Source organism: Gymnoscopelus braueri (assembly GCF_963280865.1).
Source record: "Gymnoscopelus braueri genome assembly, chromosome: 4".
NCBI lineage: Eukaryota > Metazoa > Chordata > Actinopteri > Myctophiformes > Myctophidae > Gymnoscopelus > Gymnoscopelus braueri.
The window spans coordinates 38,958,547-38,979,492 of NC_137605.1; the positions used below are offsets into that span (position 1 = coordinate 38,958,547).

The following is a 20,946-nucleotide window of genomic DNA, read 5'->3' on the forward strand; positions in this document are numbered from 1 at the left end:
AAATCGGTTCTTGTCATCAAACGACATCATCTTGCAATGGAGTACACAGTTAGCTTTAGATGGTCACTCGGTTTAAAGTGTGAGAAGCCTAGAATCACCTAGACTAGAGCAGTGGTTCTCAACCTTTTCTGGATCAAGGCCCACTTGAAAATCTCAAAAGCCTTCACGGCCCACCCATCTGACCATTTAAGTTAAGTGGTCAGATGGGTGGGCCGCGTGCATGAGTCATGACTAATCAATTGATTGTGTTCCAGCTTGGATCAATGGAACTATACTATAGCAGTATCACATTGAAAACTAACTTTTCAGGGTTTTAAAGATAGATACCTTGACATTTAGTTTGACATGATTTACATGAATGTTATATCATGATAAAAACCTAACGTTTTGCCAATTATTCGGGGACCCACTTGCAATATCCTCACGGCCCACCAGAGGGCGCCGTACCTAGAGTACTGCGCGACTGCTTGCTGCGCCACCGCTAACCATGCAACTGATGTACCAGTAGGTCTGCCACAAGGGGCAAACCCCGAGGGACAGCGAGTGCATTTTCCGGCAGCGGCTGCTGCCGGTGGCGGCGGCGGCGGCGGCGGCGGCGGCGGCTGGAGCTGCCGGTGGCGTCAGCTTTGGGAGTGTGCTGCGTTTGTGTAACGCAGTCCCCACTAATATTATTTACGATTCTGTGCCTATCGGTACATAACTCGGACGCCGCTTAGTCGAATAGCAGACCATCGGCCGGTCGTCGCGGGCACTTTTAAATCATCATGATATGCGTTTAGTAAATGATGGTCCCATTAATTTTTAAATGTATTATAAAGTAGGGTATGTTTCCAGGGTTTCTACTGGTTCTACCGAGTGAAGACCCGCCCTCGCTGAGGTTGCAGCCAATAGCATTAATTTTCATTCATTTCGGACGAGATATAGAAAGATGGCGGATTTGAAATCGCTGAAAAACAGGCTTCAAAACGGGTCTGTAGAAACCAATGGCGTCAATTTGTCCATTCATTTTTATGGTCTGCCACTGCTTGCTACGCCACCGCCGCTAACCATGCAACTGATGTACCAGTAGGTCTGCCACAGTTTTTACATAATCGCTTGATCGCAATTATTTGCGATAATCACAATAAGCAAGGATTGTTTCCATTCGTTTGCATTAATTCACCTGTTAAAAAATATTCATACATTTTCAAAATCTTTTAAAAATGGTGGAAATAGCAGATCCACAAGCTCACATCGTGTCGCGATGCGACGCATTGTGAGCTTGTAGATCGGTTATTTCTACTATAAAAGATTTTTAAAGTATACAATTTTTAAATATGGCCAATTTTGTCCATACTTACATTATTATGTCATCATTTCTGTGTTTATTTAAGTCATATCTGCCCTGTGCAGTTTTTGTTAACAAAGCCTAAAAGCCAAACCCATTTTTATTCATATGTTCCAATGATCCAAAACACAATTAAATAGTTAATCGCAATTATTTGTTTGACAAACATGTCATGATCGTGACAGGCCTGTACTGTACCAGTTCCATTGTGTTGCCAAAATATTGCCATTTGCCAATGATGTCATCTTTTGTTTGTCCAATCTCTTTCTCCCCTTTTACCACAAAGTAAATGGACAATGGTTTCAAATCGGCAGTGGTCTGAAAGGACATTTGCTGCCCTGGCAATTGGCCCTGGCGCTCAATTAAGCATCCGCTCACTGTAGTCCAATTTGGGGGAATATTTGGCACATTGTTGCACAGACCTGGCCTCATCTAGGTGGTCTTAACCCAATCAATCCTGGAACTCATCTGTGTCGTTTTAGATTTCTTTGGCTATTCAAAAATAGCAGATCTACAAGCTCATAGCCGTGCTATGAGCTTGTAGATCTGCAAAATCGTGATTTTTTTTTTAAACGAACAATTTTAACTCAAATCTTTGCTACTGGGGGTCTCAAAAGATTTTGAGATGGGGGTCTGCGGCCAAATACATATCTAAAAATGTTGTCTAAATCCTAACAGTATGTTGCTTTATCAGTGGTGCTCCAACTTTTTTGTCAATTTGGCTGCGGACCCCCATCTCAAAATCTTTTGTTCCAGGGACCCCCAGAAGCAAATATTTGAGTTAGAATGTTCGCTTTAACAATATATATATATTCAAACACATTTTCACGATATTTTTTTTTTAGCAGATCTACAAGCTCATAGCGCTGCACTCTGTGCCGTGCTATGAGCTTGTATATCAGCTATTTTTTAATAGCCAAAGAAATCTAAAATCACAGATCCTTTCCCGGTCTTATTGGATTAAATAATAAATTGAGCAATACTGAATAGGGATTCACGTTGAGCCACTCTGAGATGTGACTCTTTGTGTTTTCAACCCTGTTTTCGGTTAAGGAAAAACTGTCATACTTGCCAGACATCCACTGCAAAATGTTCCTGTGGGGCGTTCTATAATTGTTCAGTGTTCAATATTCTAACGCTGCATGTGTGGATGCTAAAAAGTTCCCTTTGTTTACAGACAGAACAGGCTCTGCGGTGCTCACTAACTAACCAATATGTGTTGTTGCCTGGCCACACTGGTGCTGTGATGGCTAAGCGCCACCATACATGACTTTGTATTGTCAGTGTGCACTGTGAGTCTTTCACTCCTCCACCATGCCTCTATGCAACTATCTCTATATGTGTCAGCTCCCCCCCCCCCCCCCAGCCCCCTTGCTCCCTCTCTAATTTCCTTTCTGCCTCCTTTTGCTGCGCTTAGCCCAGATAGGCCTCTTGTCTCGGGTCTTAATTTGACACGGTAATTGGATGACAAGGAGCAGTTCACTGTCCCTTCCTCATGAGTCAGCATAGTTTTCAAGCTAGCGCCTCCCGCTCCGTCATCCACAGGCACTGCGAGGGGAGAGCCAATTGTCTGTGGCTCATTCAGTTTTTTGTCTTTCTGTCTCATTACCCGGGCGTCACTGGCCAAGGACAGCCCAGACCACACACAGCACTACAGTAGAGTCAAAGGGCCTTTATTGAGGTTACTTGTCAATGGGAAGGAGGGTAGATGGGGAGCCAAATCAGCTTATCAATGGCTACAGTTTGTTTTGGTGACACATTTAGGATTTTTTTTCTCTCTCTCTGTGAGACAATAGGAAATAGTCAAACAGTGACGCACCAGAGAATTTTGGCTTTATTTGAATGCTGACCTTATTAACCATGTTAACCCTGGTGGACATATTTTGGACATGTCATTATGGGCAAAATTTTTAAAAATAATCAACAAATCTAAAATATCAGATCTACAACACATCACATTGCGATGTGTTGTGAAGACTTGTATAGGCTTTGTTTTGGTGCTATTATTGAAATGTGGTTCACCACCCTGTGTTTTTCGATGAGAAGGATAACTTCATCAACTTAATCTAACTTTCCACTCTACTCTTAGTTCTGAGTTCATCAGTCAAGAACAATGGCCAAAATAGAAAACACATGACAGTAGTAACACATGACAATAGTTAATTCCTGACATCAGGACACCTTGATCAACAAGTTTCATGTCAAGATGGGCGAGATAGACAAGTGATATTCTCATTCAAGTCCATGTATTGTTTAGGTCAGTAGTTCTCAAACCTCTTCATGTCACGGTCCACCAAATGACCAGAATGTATCTGGCCACAGACCTACATCTGAAAAGTTGTTGTGCCAGGGACCCCCTTAAGAGAAGATGTGTGTTGTTAAAAATCTTCAAAAGTATACTTTTTGGGAAATCTACAAGCACCGCAACACATTGTGAGCTTGTAGATCACCTTTTTTCAAATAGCTGAAGCATTAAAACGTGTTTAAAGTGGTTAAACTGATTAACCACTGATTTTGCTGGGAAGCCCCTCAAGGACCCCCGGGGGTCCCCGGTCCCCACTTTGAGAAAACTGATTTTGCTCATAAAATAAGTTCAACAGTCCACGTTCAATAAATTTATAACTTTTTCATTGGAGTATATTGTTCCCATTGCGTTATCCACATTGAATTGTCACGCATACTGATGCCTAATGTGTCTGTCTGTGGGCAGCTGGGCATGTATGAGAAACTGTGATCTGGTCTAGCCATACTTATCTGATGCAATTGCGTGTAACGTGTACGTAATACCGGACGATCTATTTATAGAACAGCAGCTAAGAAGCAGAGCCCAGAGATTGACACGTGTGTGGGTGTGTGTGTGTGTGTGTGTGTGTGTGTGTGTGTGTGCACACGCGCATGTGTGCCTGTGTGCATTCAACATTGTTCATATGTACAAGTTTTTGTCTTATCCTCTTAGTCACTCTGAGTATGATTTTGAATTATCATATAATTATTATAATATGTTTATGTTTTTTTTAGTTTTTTTTTTCAAATTTCACCCAAAGACCAAGGAGATATGATTGTTTAAAGATCTAGACTCCCATCCACTTCCTTGTTAACTTAAAGGTATCATGACATTCATTTTCACTTTTTTTATTTTCAATGTTTTATTTGGGGTTTTATGACCTCAATTACACCCAAAAAACCTGAACTTAGAACATTCAGTGGATTTTCTGTGGTCTGGGGTTTTCTGAATAATTAGGCTGAAAAGTAATCTGAGCTTGGCCCTTCGACAGTGAGGTCACAGTCGATTAATCCCGCCCACTCTCCTCCTCGCCCCTCCCCTCCCCTATCCTTTCCTTTGGGGGGGCGGAGCAGAGGCGATGATTGACAGGCAAAATCCCTCACCAGCGACACCCGCAGGCAAAGATTTATTTTTTCATTGCAGTTGAAAAGGCTTTAGAAATGTGAGAGAAAAACACCTGCCATGGATCACTGGAATGGAATTTTCACTTAAAACTTTTTGTACACTTTTGAAGGACCAGGACAAAGACTTTGAATGTGGTGTACAAGTGAATGTCATTAAACCTTTAAAACTTAAAAATTATGTATCTCGGCTCCTGAGTACTTTTTTTTTTCAATGAAAAATCTCTGGCAGTGGGCAAACGCGGCCAGCAATAATTGTGGCAGTGAATGAGTTAATGACCTACTTGGTCATACGAGAGTGTCAAGCTAAAATAGTGAAAATAGCCGATCTACAAGCTCACCACACGACGCATTGCATTGTGTTCTGTTTACAACTGCACTGGTGATGGGGGCAGGGCGCAAAGCGAAACAAACTATTCACGTCTGACTCCTGATCCTTCCAAAAAACACTTTGATTACTGACATTTTGACCAATCCAATGAACAGGCGTCTATCCTATGTCTGACGGCGCTGCCTGCCATAGCGCTGCCTACAGCCAATCAGACGGCAGACCGCCGGGGATGGTCCCGCCTCTCCCAGCCCTCCAATCCGGGCCTGAGCACGTACTGTATATCCTGGAGCTGTCTGTCACCTTAATACTCCAAACATAACAACTGCATGCCATTCGGCAGGTTAAATAATTGTGCAATAAGGCAGATTGTTTTGAAATAACTTTATCTACTATAGTGGGCTAGTGTTGCGATGTTATTTTACCCATTTGATTTATGCTTTTAACGTTATTGTATGGGTTGGATATCACCTATCTCGTTTTATACTTTGTTTAACCACTATTATTCTTATTTCTGGCGTATGTAAATATTAGACTCTATTTTTTTATATGCTTATAAATTAGACTAATGTATGGATGAAAAATACAATGGCAGCTGATTATATATGCTGTAGGCCCCCTGCAGTAGAATCAACATCGAAGTTGTAATGTTTGATTTGGTCTCTATTGATTTATTGACCTCTGAACAGCTGTGTGACTCCTCATGGGAAGCTGGCTTACTACTGTATGTGCTTCATGAGTGAGAGGTTTTACTATCATATTTTTCTGTCTTTTTCTGTTATGGTTTAAGTGAGCTAAGAGATTAAGAGATTCCAATCCATGACAATAAGGTATTGAATCTTGAATGTTGAATGAACAGAGTTGAAAGTGTATGATAGTTCAGTACGTGCATTTGTACACGTACCAATGGTATGTGTGCATTTGCGCACGTCCGACTCTGTGTGTGTGTGTGTGTGTGTGTTGCCTGAGGCTCTCAGTCTCTCCCGGGGGAATTACATCACAGAGCAGTTATCAAACCTGAGTCATCTGAGAGGCCTCTGCTCCCATCTTCTCTAAATGAGCACACAGTTAAAAGCCCTGAAAAACATAGAGAGAATGGCTTTTCAAGTATGGCTGTGCTTCCATTCTTTTTCTCTTTCTTTCGTTCTCTTTCGTTTCTCTCTTACTCTCTCCCTATCTCTTACTCTCCACCCCCCTCTCTCTCTGCCTCTTTCTATCTCTCTGCCTCTCTCCCTCTCTCTCTCTCCCTCCCTGGCAATCACTCTGTCTTTCTCCAGTCGTTACCCTCTCTCATTTCAGTGTTTCCCTCTCTATTTCTCCCTGTCCTTCATCTCTCTCTCTCTCTCTCTCTCTCTCTCTCTCTCTCTCTCTCTCTCTCTCTCTCTCTCTCTCTCTCTCTCTCTCTCTCTCCCTCCCCCCCCCACACTCTCCACAGCTCTACCCCCTTCCCGCCTTCTCTCTTGTCTTTAATGTCCCCGTTTAAGAACATGGAGAACTGGAGTAGGTCACTTGAAACACATAACTCTTCAGTCATTTCTGTCCGGTCGACAGACAGACAGCTTTCTCATTCTTTCCACTCACAGTCAGGGTCGCCTCATCGTGGCAAACCACTCCTAGACATTCTGTTCACAACTACCAGCACTCTGCCAGAACCTGGAAAGCGTAAAATTAGCAGATCTACAAGCTCAGAACGTGGCTATTTTCAGCTAAGATATTTGATGTAGAGCGAACAGAAATGTCACAGTAGTATAGAGCCCTGAGGGACGTTGGTCAACCAAGTATGGGGTTTAAGTGGTTACAGCCAGACAGACAGACAGACAGACAGATAGACAGGCAGAGAAAAAAATTGTTACTTTCGCCAGCCATATCCCACCAAACCAATGAGATTCTTTATCAAAGAGCCCTTATAATAAGGAAATCACAAGGTTGGTCACGATTTCTTCCACTTCACAATGACCCTGTATGGGAGCAGGAAGCCTGTCATCTTGCCTGGGGATTTCCCTTTGGCTGTGTCTATGACGTAGAAAAGGGTGTGTGTGTGTGTGCGTGTGTGCGTGCGTGCGTGCGTGCGTGCGTGTGTGTGTGTGTGTGTGTGTGCGTGTGCGTGTGTGTGTGTGGGTTGAAGGGGGCGGTAGAGACAGCTGTGCAGGCTAGATACTGTGTAGTTAACAGTAAGAATCATTCATAGTACACATACTACTGGAGTGTGTCACCAGACAGTTTCTGACTCCTCCTTCCCACATTGTATAATCCTGAGTGTTAGTTTAACTCAGGGTTACTTACAAATGGATAAATCAACACTGAAGATTTTACTGTGTACTTTGTTTGACCCTCATTTTCCACCTCTGTCCCTCATTTTTCCACACATAATTATGCACACTTGTGGGTCAGTGCATGTCTTTGTCCACATACACATATATAGCTAAGTTGGTGTCAGCTGCCGAAAACACACACACACACACACACACACACACACACCCACACACACACACACACACACACACACACACACACACACACACACACACACACACACACACACACACACACACACACACACACACACACACACTCACACACACGCTTCTCTATTTCTCGCCTTACTGGCACACTATTACTCTTCCCCCTTCTCATATCTCTTATTAATCTCTTTCAACCCCCCACCCCTGCTGCCTTCTTCTCTCACCCCTCCCCCGTACCAGACTCCCACACTGTTTCCTCCTAGAATAAATTGAGTCGTCTCTCTACTTTTACCACTGTTTCGTTTTCCTCCCCCCTTCTTCTCTGGAACTCGGCTTATTCCAGGATTGCACCTTGCTCGCGTGCGTGCCTCCCCTCCTCTCGCCCAGGTCTGTTTGCACAGTGCGCGTCGCTCCGTCCATTCAAAGGTAAAAAGTGAAAGAAACAAAATGAAAGAAAAGAAACGCCTCCAAGGACACAACACAAGACGGCTTCTCCCAGACGGGGTGTGTCAGGGCTATTGTCTGTCCAGTGCCGTATTAAATATCGGAGTTAAAAAGAAGTGTGTGTGAGTGTTGGGGGGGGGGGGGGGAGGGGCGTATGTATGTATGCATGTGTGTTGGTGGTGGGTGAATATCGTTGCTATCGGGTGGAAACCTTATATGTCCAAAACCGTTCTTTTTTTTAAAAATAATCTACAAGCGTGAGCTTGTAGATAGGCTATTTTCGCTACTGTTGTGCGACACTCTTTTATGATGATGTAGGGCATTAATTTCAAATCGAACAAGTTTAAATATGGAAATACAAGGTTTCTGCCCGACAGCGGTGATATGCTGAATTTTCCATGTTTTTTGTTTCCTTTGGAGGAAGTATATTTGCACAAAGCTGGATGGCAGGGTGGGGGTTCAAGTGCTTCAGGTTGGTTTCATTTAGTTTATCATGTGAATTGTTACTGCTGCCAGAGGGTGAGATCTGAGCCCAGAGTAGAGAGAGAGAGAGAGATTGAAACAAGCCCTCACTTGAAACCTCCTGAACATTTCAGAGGTTAGAAAAGTGGCAAAGTGTCAGAGGAACTTTTTATTTCACTCTCATTCTCCTTAGCTAAGCTTTTCTTCTTCTTCCTCTTCTTCTTCTTCTTCTTCTTCTTGTTCTTCTTCTGGGTTCTGCTCCTCCTCTTCCTCACTGCCCCACACCCTTCTCAAATGAACAGAAACAATCTGAAGCACAGAGCTTTCAAGAGCTCTGAAAAACTTGGCTGCGTCTGTGCATGACTGTGCGTCTGTGTAGGGGTGTCTGTGTGTGCGCGTTTGCGCACGTGCGCGTGTGTGTGTGTCTCTGTGTGTCTGTGTGTCTGTGTGCCTTGGATCTGTGTGCCTGGGTCTGTGTGGGAATGATTACATCAGCCTGCTGCAGCCTTATGATTGGTTGGTGAGCGTGTGGTTTGATTCAGTGTGCCTTGGAGTCCGTGGCTGAGGCTGTAACCCATTGTGAGCGAGACAGGCAGAGAGAGAGAGAGCGAGAGAGAGAGGGAGGGAAAGATAGTTGTCAGACACAACCGGCACTGAGAGCTCTGTACTGTACCTACTGCCATCTGATCGCTCATTGTCTCTCTGTGGCTGTCCTGTGGTCTGTACGGACAGTTTTAGGCTGTAACACAGAGCTTTCAGACAGTGTTTTTTCGGGGGTTCCAATAGGCTGAAAGAGTAGACTCTCGGTTATGTGACAGGTAGCACGGACTGTCAGCTGTCTACATCCACGGGAATTGGATTTTTATGAGTTGTTTCGTTTTGGTTTTTCTTCGAAAGAAGAGAAGAAGAGAGTGGAACAGGGGTTTGTGCCTGAGTGACTGTGGGAGAGTGTGTGAGTGCGTTGGGGAGGTAGGCTCACTCCAACAAAATGCCTTCGTGTTCCCCGGACTGCTGCCTACTGCAGGCCGTGGAGGTAAGACTGCTCTACTTCTCTATCTCTTTCTTTTGTCTGTGTCATGTCCCAACTTAATATCTGTCATCATCGTTACATTTTGGATAATTTCTCTTCTGAAGGTCAAGGAGAATTTGTCTTTTTCAAGATGTAAGAGAGGGTGAGAGCAACAAAAAAAGAAGGAGCCGAATATGTGACAAGCTTTGAAAGAACTGAAGTTAACCTTGCTCCTTGTGTTCTTTTCGTGACCATTGTGGATACGTTCACAGTTCTAGACTGGGATACTGTACATACAACTGGCAGTGCTGTATGTTTTTTATCAGGTAGGGTAGATCTGTGTGTAGGTTCACTACCAGAGGTTCCTGCATAGGTACGTTGACCAACCTGCTCTAGTTTCTCATGCAGACCATTCCTTGTATGCTGCACATCTGGTGTAAGTTATTTACTCTGGCTCATTGTGAGGACTAGTTGATTGGCTGGTGATTTGTCAATCTATTGAGACTTGCAAGAGTACGTTTGGCCGAAACCATAACCGTACAGCTATCAACATTATACATATTCAGATAGAAATAACTTTTTCCTGGGTTATCCTGTTGAAGGGGGGGGGGGTATTATCACTGAGGATTCAACAGTTAACTATGCTGAATACTTATAATATTTTGATCAGGGCGATAGAAAGGATTAAAATAACTTGAGAGACGTATTTCATTTTAGCATTTGCCATTGTTCCTCATATGATATTGATAGATCCATAATGGAATGGTGTGTGTGTGTGTGTGTGTGTGTGTGTGTGTGTGTGTGTGTGTGTGTGTGTGTGTGTGTGTGTGTGTGTGTGTGTGTGTGTGTGTGTGTGTGTGTGTGTGTGTGTGTGTGTGTGTGTGCGCGCGCTTACGTGTGTGTGTGCACGCGCGCGCGCTTACGTGTGTGTGTGTGTGTGCATGCATCTAGAGGGAGAAAGGAAACAGGTGGTCTGCAGGGACTAATACAACATTATCTGTGGGTATTTTTTTAAACATTTTCATATTAAGCTATAATTGGAACGTGGTGCGTAGGCCCCCCATAAGCCATGTAGACACTGAGGAGATGCGTGTTACACACAGTATATTTCTTAAGCTATATGTTGCTCTTAAAGATCTCCTTGTCTGTGATTTCTAACACCACAATTGCTACATTGTGTTGAATGTATGTTCTTTTCTATTGTGCCATAATTACAGGCCTGTCTATGCTGTAGTATATATGGGTTGCTATATGATAAATGCCATGCTAGCCTTTGAAGATAATTGCTGACTATACCCACCCATTGGGCTGTGTTTTGGAAAAATGCTATATCTTAAATGATTTTTATCACAGTTTGGCTGTGGGGTTCCACTGTAAGTCCATCTTTAAAGGACCTTTTCTTTTCCCCTATCCTTTCCGATCGATAAGGTTTGATAATCTTGGCGTCTGCCTTTCTTTCCTCAAATGATGAGTCATTTTGTTGGGAGAAAGTAAACCGATTTTTCTTTTTCTTTAATAAAGCAAAAGCAAACATTATCCACGTTTAAAATGTTCATCCTTTTTTCATTTCTGCACAGATTGTGAAGATCTTCAGTGAAGACGGCATGGGTAAAGTTGTGGAGATCCCAGCAGACATGACTGTCAGGGACCTGTGCCAGCTCCTAGTCTATAAAAGCCATTGTGTGGACGACAACAGTTGGACACTTGTTGAGCACCACCCGCTGCTAGGGTTAGGTAAGTGGCAAATACCCACCAGTTCAAACACCACCAGGGCAGCCGTAGCTTAGTGGGTAGAGTCTGGTAAGGCTGTGGTAGGCTGTCTGGTAATCAGAAGGTCACCGCCCCTCCCCATCGGCCAGTATACACAGCAAAGTGTCCCTGAGCAAGACACTTGACCCTAACGGCGCCCCCACCCCGGAGCTCTCATCATGACCATCTGAGCAGCAGGTATCAGCTGGGTGAAGCTGAATTTACCTGCAGGATTAATAAAGGTCTACCTCTCATGCATAGTGAAAAAAGAACACATGCACAGAAACACATACATGCACCCACACTCATATATACAAACACCCATGCTTTACTTACAGTACATGCATGCTATTGTTAAGCTGCGGGTGGATGGGCTGTGACATTCAAGACATACAACAAGACATGCATGCATGCCCACATGCTTTGACGAATAATAGGGGCAAATGTCACAGAGGCCTGTAGTCAAGTATGCAGGCATGCCATGCGTACACATTATGGACGGTACATAATATTCACACAGACGCACACGTTCACATACACGTAAACCGTGAAACATCCTGATCAAGCAAACCGCAATGATTTTGGCTCAGGAGTAGTACACTTGAAAATAGAGGCAGAGCAATGTATTATGCTTAGATGTGTGTAATTCTAATGTCCTGTATTAGGCCTGTCACAATTATTACGTTATCGTCTAATCGCAATTATTTGAGATAATCGCAATTATTTTGTCATAATCATCATAATCGTTACCATGTTGAATCATATATTTTCAAACATTTTAAAAAATTGTGGAAATAGCAGATAGTGGAAATAGCAGATCTACGAGCTCACATCGCGTTGCGATGCGACACGTTGTGAGCTTGTAGATCAGCTATATCCACTATTGATGTTTTTTTTTTAAGTATAAAGTTATTAAATATTATGTCAGTCATTTCTTTGTATAATTGGGTTATGTGTCATATCTGCCATGTGCAACTTCAAAGCCTAAAAGCCAAACAGAAATGTAATTTTCATCCATATGTAACAGTCTTCAACGACAAAGACACAATTGTTAATCGCAATTATTTGTATGACAATTAATCATCATGTAACAGTAAAATATGTAACAGTCTTCAACTTCAAAGACACAATTGTTAATCGCAATTATTTGTATGACAATTAATCATCATGTAAAATGTTATAATCGTGACAGGCCTAGTCCTGTAGCTTACTGTATGTAGGTTACCGATCGTGTGTGTGTGTGTGTGTGTGTGTGTGTGTGTGTGTGTGTGTGTGTGTGTGTGTGTGTGTGTGTGTGTGTGTGTGTGTGTGTGTGTGTGTGTGTGTGTGTGTGTGTGTGTGTGTGTGTGTGTGTGTGTGTGTGTGTGTGTGTGTGTGTGTGTGTGTGTGTGTGTGTGTGTGTGTGTGAGATACATGGAACTATAATGTTTGTGAAATGACTTCGCCATCATAAAAACCAACGTCGACAACAGACAACTCTTGCAGAATTGAGAGCAGACATCCTTTCTTAGTAGCAGAGGAAGCATGTTGAGACCGATGACTTTATTGATCTGCTAACTTAACCGGTACATGAACGAACAGACAGTGATCAGTGGAATATGAGCACTGATTAACCACTTTAACCCTGGCGTTCCAATTTTGGCCATGTCTTTATAGGTGAAGAAAATACATTACAAATAGAAGAATTTGTTAGCTTGTAGATTGGTAAAAAATAAAGGTGAAGTGGTTAACATTCCTGCTTTTATTTGACACAATAGGAGGTATACTTAATTTGTTACACCACTATGCCGAACAATAAGGCAAGTTAGAGAGGGAGGGAAATAATGACGAGCAGTGTGGGTGTGATAATGAAATGTGGTGGCAGTGTAAAGGAACAGATGAAGATGGTGAAGGTGAAGTCAGGGAACAGAAAGTAACACATGAGGGAGATAGAGGATGGAGACGAATTGAAAAGCTGTAACAAAATCTCCGCTGACCTCTAGTCTCCCCGGTATCACAGAAGGTGTAATGTTATTGATCCGCTACTGTAATTGACACGTCAGAGAGAGAGGGAGAAGGTGATGGAGATGATTGATGAAAAATTTAAAAGGCTATCTGTTATGTTAGAGGCTCTTTGTTCAGCAGCCCGCCAGCGCCACTGACATCACCTTCCCCAAAATAGAAGCTCTCATTGCACCATAAAGGCTCAGACAATGGCCCAGTCCAGACCTGGAGGTTGTAATAGGCCTTAATGTGATGCAAAAGGGTCAGAATGACTGTGGGTGAGTGGATGTGGGAGAAGGCTGAATAGTATTCTATCCCAGAGCATTCCATTTGGTCTGGGAATGGATTTAAATGGTGCAACCGCCAATTGCATTGAATGAAGCAGAATCACAATTCTATTTGAATTGAGCCAAACACTTCTAAGAATTTAGTGTGTCAAATCGAGTGTGACGTCATTCTTATTGCAACATTTTGTCTGAATATTGGCAGGGCATTGTTTCAGATCCAGCATTATAGACTCTAGTATAGTAATATAATACAAAACAGGTAAAACAATATGAATGCTATAATATATTATGGACACATATTCAAAATGTCTTTGAGCACAATGTAGCGGCGGCTCAGGATTTGGAGCGGCCGCTTGTGAGAATCTGAGGATTCCTTGTTCGATCCCTGGCTCCCCCTGGCTTTGTGTCAAATTGTCGTTGAGCAAGACAATTCATCCATTAAGACCGGGAACGCATCTGTGTCATTTTAAGATTTCTTTGGCTATTCAAAAATGGCAGATATAAAAGCTCATAGCGAGGCATCGATTGCCGCGCGATGAGCTTGTAGATCTGCAACAAAAAAAAAATATCGTGGAAAATGTGTGCACATCTTTAAATATATATGTTTTAAAGCGAACATTTTTTAACTCCGATCTGTGCTTCTGGGGGGTCCCTTGAACAACATATTTTGAGATGGGGGTCAGCGGCCAAATACATATAATTTTGGGGGTCCTTGACATGGAAAAGTTGGTGCACCACTGATATAGCAACATACTGTTAGGATATAGAAAACATTTTTAGATGTCAAATGTAGACAAATGTATTTGGCCACGGACCCCCATCTCAAAATGTTTTGTTCCAGGGACCCCCAGAAGCAAAGATTTTAGTCATCTAAAGGGACACAGATGCGTGAATGGGTTAACCCGCTAACTGCTCAGTGCTTCCGATGAGCAGGTTGGTATCTTGCATGGTTGCCTTTGACGTCGGTGTGTGTGAATGTAATGCACATTGTAAAGTGCTTTGGAGAAAGGTGTTACATAAATGCACCATTTTACAATGTGGCACTGAAATAATAAAAACGACAGCGTTCCATTCAAGAGAGATTATAGTTTTTTTTTTTAAGATAATAATTAGCTCTCTTTTTTTTATATATAAGAGAGTGCCTTGGATTTCTATCAGGGTGACTTTGTATTAAACTTGGCAGTATAACAGGAGGTTTGGAAAACTGTGGCTAGCTGAACTTTAGAAAACTCAACCTCCCCCTTAGGAGAGTGCGATTATAAAGCACTTATGGAAGACAAGTTGGGTCTGTGCTCATGTCTGTACATTTTAACAGATGTGGGAGAGAGAAGGGGGTGTAGCTCAGTGGCTTTTCATAGAAACATGTCCAGTGGTACTGTAAAACACAAAAAGGTATTCCATTTTTTGGTGAAAGGGGGAACAATGTGAAATCCTCCTTGTTTTTGCTACCTATGAAATACATTAGGTTTAATTCGGCATTGATATCATTCGCTGTCGGGAGGAAACCTTGTATATCCAAAACTGGTACTTTTCAGGAAATGTTTCCAATGTAGTTGTTATTTAGTCACAAGCCCTTGTCACAAGCTCTTTTCATAAATGTTAACCCATTAAAACCGGGAAAGCATCTGTGTCATTTTAGCTATATATACTGTATATAGCACATTGATTGGCTATTAAAAAATAGCAGATATACAAGCTCACAGTGCGTCACTTTGTGCCGCTATGAGCTTGTGCAAATCTTTGGGGGGAAAAAGAATATATATATATATATATATATATATATATATATTTTTTTTTTTTTTTTTTTTTTTTTTATATTTAAGATTTTTATTTATTTGATAGAATACATATATATATATATATTTTTTTATATTTAAGATTTTTATTTATTTGATAGAATACAGCAGACTGGCAGGAAATGGGGAGAGAGAGATGGGGAGTGACACGCAGCAAAGGTCGTCGGGAACGGGATTTGAACCTGCGACACGCTGTCAGGCTTCATTAGCAGCCTAGGTGCCCAGACCGCCACGCCTGCCGCCCGGGCCATTTATATTATTAAAAGCAAACGTTTTTAACTCAAATCTTTACTTCTGGGGTCAAAATATTTTGAGATAGGGGGTCGTCGGCCAAATACATAATAATTTGGGGGTCCTTGACATGAAAAAGTTTGAGAACCACTGATATAGCAACATAAGTTTTTCAGAAAACTGTTAGGATTTAGAAGACATTTGTAGAATCAGCCTCAGGTCTTAATGGGTTGAAATAGTTTGAAAATAGCCCATCTACAAGCTCACAACGCATGACGTGTTGCGAGCTTGTAAAGCTGCTATTTTTGCCACTTTTGCGTGACCCTGTCGTGCCAGGAAGTATAAAATGAATTCATGAAAAACATAAAAGCATGAAATATTGAGATGCAAAGGTTTCTACCCGACAGCAACGATATGTCTTTCAAAGAATCTTCGCCGTTGTTAAGAATTCTTTAGCTAAAACCCACAAAGGGGCCCTGATGTGGTCAGATGTAGTTTCAACTTGTGGGAACTTGTAGGAAAGTACATCGCACTTCTCAATGGACGGCTCCCAAATCACTTAGCTAATATTTCATCATCCGTCATGATCTGATTACATTTCTCATCGTCGTTGCCAACATGATGCTGCCAAGTGCAGTTGGACCCATTCACTGTCGATGACATCATTTTTGGCTCAGAGCAACTCCGTTATAATATGGCTATAATTGTTGTGGCACACCTGTACTCAAATGGCATCTGCTGGTCTCGGATCATTTCTTTTTACGATTTACTTTACAAGTCTCTGTTTGCTCTTCTTAGAGAGTGTGTGTGTGTGTGTGTGTGTGTGTGTGTGTGTGTGTGTGTGTGTGTGTGTGTGTGTGTGTGTACTCGTGTAAGTAAGAACAGGTATTTGCATGTCTATGTTTACATATGTGTATCTGTTTGCAAACACACCTGCTTGCTTCGTAGAATGTGCGCTTAAAGTACGTGCCTGGTGTGTGCGATATGTGCACGGATGCAAATGTGTATGTGGTGGTGATGTATATTCTGTGCATGTGGGTGGATGGATGTCCAGAATAGAAGATTCTGAGAAACCAGAACAATAGCGTGTTTGAATAAAGAAGCCTATTCCCGTTGATAGCTGCCCTGCTCTCAGTATTGCCTTTGAATGGGGTGAGATGGCTGTTTGAGATAAGTGACATTGACCCCTTTTTGTCGGCCGCAGAAGGTTAACGAGACCATGGGACAGTTAGATGGTGATGCCAGGGTGAGTCATGGTCACGCATGACAATGATTCATCTGAGAGAGGCAGAGGGATGAAAGAGAGAGAGAGACAGAGAGAGCAAACTGGGAGTTCTGACAGTGATAGGATTGATTTATACTTTCGTTGCCGGTCTCGCGCAGCGAAACTAAGCTGATCTACAAGCTCACAATGTGTCACAGGGCGACAGTGGTGGAAAAAGTCCTCAAATGTTTTACTTAAGTAAAAGTATCAATACTGCAAGTAAAAGTACGGAAATCAAAATGTACTTGAGTATAAGTACAAAAGTATTGGCATCAAAATATACTTAAAGTACCAAAGGTAAAAGTACTCATTATGCAGAATGTCCCATTTCAAGTTTTCAAATGTATAAAAATCCTTTGAAAATAGCAGATCTACAAGCTTTGCGATGCAACGCATTGTGAGCTTGTAGATCGGCTATTTTCAAATGGCCGAAATGTAGGGCTGAAGTAGTTAATGTATGTTTTGTAATAATAATAAAATAAAAATCTACAAAGTAACTAGTAACTAAAATTGTAGTTAAATAAAAGTACAATATTTGCCTCTGAGATGTAGTGGAGTTGAAGTAAAAGTATTGGAAATTGGAAATACTCAAGTAAAGTACAAATACCTCAAAATTGTACTTAAGTACAGTACTTGAGTGCATGTTACTTTCCACCACTGAAGACAGAGAGAGCAAACTGGGATTCGTGACAGTGATGGGATTGATTTATACTTCATTGCCGGTCTCGCGCAGCAAAACTAAGCTGATCTACAAGCTCACAATGTGTCACAGGGCGACGTGTTGTGAGCGTGTTGATCGGTTGCGTTTGTTGCGCGAGATCGGTGCACAGCAAAGTATAAATCAGACAGATGGAAGTTGAGATAATGAGATGAGAGAGTACTTTAATGTCAGCTTTATCTGAAGTTTATATTGCATCTCAAGCTGCTCCGCTCTCACGTCAGAATAAAAAGCGGTATCAGCCCACACAAGACGTGCAGATAATTACAAAATGCACATCTGATTTAGAGAGGCGGCTCTCGCCAAAGATGACTAGAATTACACTGTGTGCGTACACAGAGAATACCAATCATCCGTCAGTCCATAATGGTATGTAGATGCCTGTTGAGTCACCTTTTCTTTCTTTTGTTTCTTTTTTTAGATTAATTTGTGGTCTTTTTATGCCTTTATTATTGATAGGACAGTAGGCTGACAGGAAATGGGGAGAGAGATGGGGAGTGACACGCAGCAAAGGCCGTCGGGATCGGGACAAGCTACATTGTAGTCTAGGTGCCCGGACCGCTACACCAGCGGTCCGGGCCGAGTCACCCTTTCTTTGATTCTCAAAGACTGAAACCTTTTGAATGGAGTCTGCTTGTATGTACTAAATCTACTAATGTCCACTGTAACAGACTCCCATTTGATATCCCTCTGCCATGTGTGGTGGTCAATGGTAGCTGGTTTTAATCTTTGACCTTCCTCTTATAGAATACATTTCAGTACACTTGTTGATTCTACAATGACACAGCTGAAAACATCTCTTGGCCTCTCTACAGGCTAATTGTGACTCTTTTTATTGTACCAGTACTCTGTTTTTTTCCTTATAGAGACCTGTATTAATCCATTCAATCCGGAAACACATCTGTGTCATTTTAGATTTTTAGCTATAAACATTATTTTATACTTTTGCTATTCAAAAATAGCAGATATACAAGGTCATAGTGCGGCACCAAGTGCTGCGCTATGAGCTTTTTTTGTGTGCAGAATATTTGAATATATATATTTTTTAAAGCGAACATTTGTAACTAAAATCTTTGCTTTTGAGGGTTCCTGGAACTGATCCCCTGCTCAGGGGCACTTCAACATATATACTTGAGCAGGCCGGGGAGGCAAACCAGTGACCTTCTGATTGCCAGACGGCCTCTCTACTCACTAAGCTACAGCCGCCCCATACTTATAACCCATTGTCTTACTGGTCCCATTCACTAACACTGCTCAGTGATGATATAACAGAGCGTGTAGTTTCTAGTGGCCCTGCCTATGTGGAGTTCTGGTTTCAAGTGAGTGGTTATGACTCATTTGCTTACAGTGGAAGGCCAGGCTAGTTTCACTTTGAGTTCCAAACATACAGGATGTGAGTGTTGGGGATGATGATGCAACTGTGGGAATGTTTGCTGTGTGTATTTGCACACGTCATAGTACGGCTGGGCAGTTAACTGACAATATATCAAAACTGACACTTAGAATCATTAACCGACTTAATATTTCTCATGTAGGTTAATCAAATAATCCAGAAGCATTCTTTTTTTTTTATAATTATTTTTATTTCTTATATCAAGGAGTCGACATGAAAAAAATCCTGTTACATTTTTATAATCGATCAAATCGATTAGTCTGATTAACCACTTAACCCTGGATTATACTTCACGAATTTACGAAAAAAGACAAAAAAGTTAAAATATGGAGGTTTCTGCCCGACAGCAGGCATATTTTTTACTGAAGGTTTGAAATAATCGTTATATTGATTTGAAGTCATATCGCCCAGCCCTACACCATAGTGTAAGATATGCACCACTCGTAAAAAAAGAAGTAGTGGAGGAAAAGTCATTTATTTTCTCTTCCTTCTTTCTCTCGCGCTCTCTCTCTCGCACTCTCTATCTCTCTCTCCCTCTATCTCTATCTCTATCTCTCTCTCTCTCTCTATCTCTCTCTCACTCACTCACTCACTCACTCACTCACTCTCTCTCTCTCTCTCTCTCTCACTCACTCACTCACTCACACACACACACACACACACACACACACACACACACACACACACACACACACACACACACACACACACACACACACACACACACACACACACACACACACACACTCACACTCACACTCACACTCTCTCTTTGTCTCTCTCTCTCAGAGCGGTGTCTAGAAGACCATGAGCTGGTGGTTCAGGTCCAAGCCTCCATGAGCAGTGACAGCAGACTCCTCTTCAGAAAAAATTATGCCAAATATGAATTCTTCAAAAATCCCCTGGTATTTGCTTGATTCTTTTTGTATTTATTTGAGCATGCTATTGTCTCTCCCATACTCTCCTTACTGAAATAAGTAATAACATCACCTGCTTGTGTCCTAATATGGATCAGCAGTGTTGCAGACATATCTACTTTCCTTTAACTACATGGACCCTATTCCGGATATGTCATAATAGGTGAACTTCTGTGAAAATAGGAGAACATTCGATGAAAAAATAAGCACATCTAGATTAATCGGCTATTTTAGGCGAAGAGATTTGCTGTAATAGGGGGGGAAAAGGAGAGGACCAAGTATAGACCCCTGGGGGACCACGGTCAATGAAGTATATAGGTTTTAAGTGGTTAAACTGCCTACAAGCAAAGCATTTTTATACAATTTGATAGGTTTGCTTTGATGGTGTTGGTGTGGTAAACCACATGAAAAGTTACATCTTGTTCCAACCATCACAAGAACAGTATTTGCAGTTTTACTTAGACATGTGTGTTTACATGAATCATTGACAATATGATTCCTGCGACAGCGAAATTATAGATTGTGTTTTATTGGGATTTAATTTATTCAAAAGCAAACAGCAGATCCCTTTTTAAAAGTTGGGGGAGACATTTTGTACTGTGTAAAACTTGTGACAGTTTTATGTGGTGTCAGACAGTTCGATCAAATGATGACTGGTCTTTAGAAGGAGGGGTTTGGCGGTACAGTGATGGTGTAATTTACTTAGGGATGAAATGAAAGGAATGTTCCTTGTCAAAATGTCTCCATGTCTCTGTTCATTTTCTTTATTGTTGTGAAATATTGCAATTTACCGTCGTCATAACTGTGCTTGTATCATTTTCAGTCAGTCAGGTTTTCTTAAACCACAGTTGTTTTCATAGTGAGTTATTGATATCTTGATGCTCTTTCTTTCCATCTGTCATTCTCTCACTCACTCTCTCTCCCTCCCTCCCTCTCTTTCTTTCGCACATTCTCTCTGCCTCTCGCTGTCTCTCTCACCAGACATTTTTCCCGGAGCACATGGTTGCATGGTGCCAGGAAACCAATGGTACGATTCCACCACCTCAGCTCCTACAGGTACACAGAGCACCCACACGCAGCACGTGAGCATGCACGACTTGCACACTTACGCACGCTTTTGCACCCATCTTCATTGGGTCATTTGTCATTCCATCTCAATGCTAATTTACAC

The 20,946-nt window shown here is 41.9% G+C and overlaps 1 protein-coding gene across 6 annotated transcripts in view; it reads left to right on the top strand.

Moving 5' to 3' along the window:
* Nucleotides 1-20,946, top strand: part of grb10b (growth factor receptor-bound protein 10b) — a gene marked incomplete at its 3' end in the record, with an annotated part of 98,444 nt that overhangs the window by 69,904 nt on the left and 7,594 nt on the right. For all 6 annotated transcript variants that reach the window (XM_080426178.1, XM_080426180.1, XM_080426179.1 and 3 more), the window contains 3 exons: nt 11,015-11,171; nt 19,648-19,763; nt 20,757-20,831. In XM_080426178.1, coding sequence (XP_080282304.1) covers nt 11,015-11,171; nt 19,648-19,763; nt 20,757-20,831 — 348 coding nt within the window. The remainder of the gene's footprint in view (nt 1-11,014; nt 11,172-19,647; nt 19,764-20,756; nt 20,832-20,946) is intronic.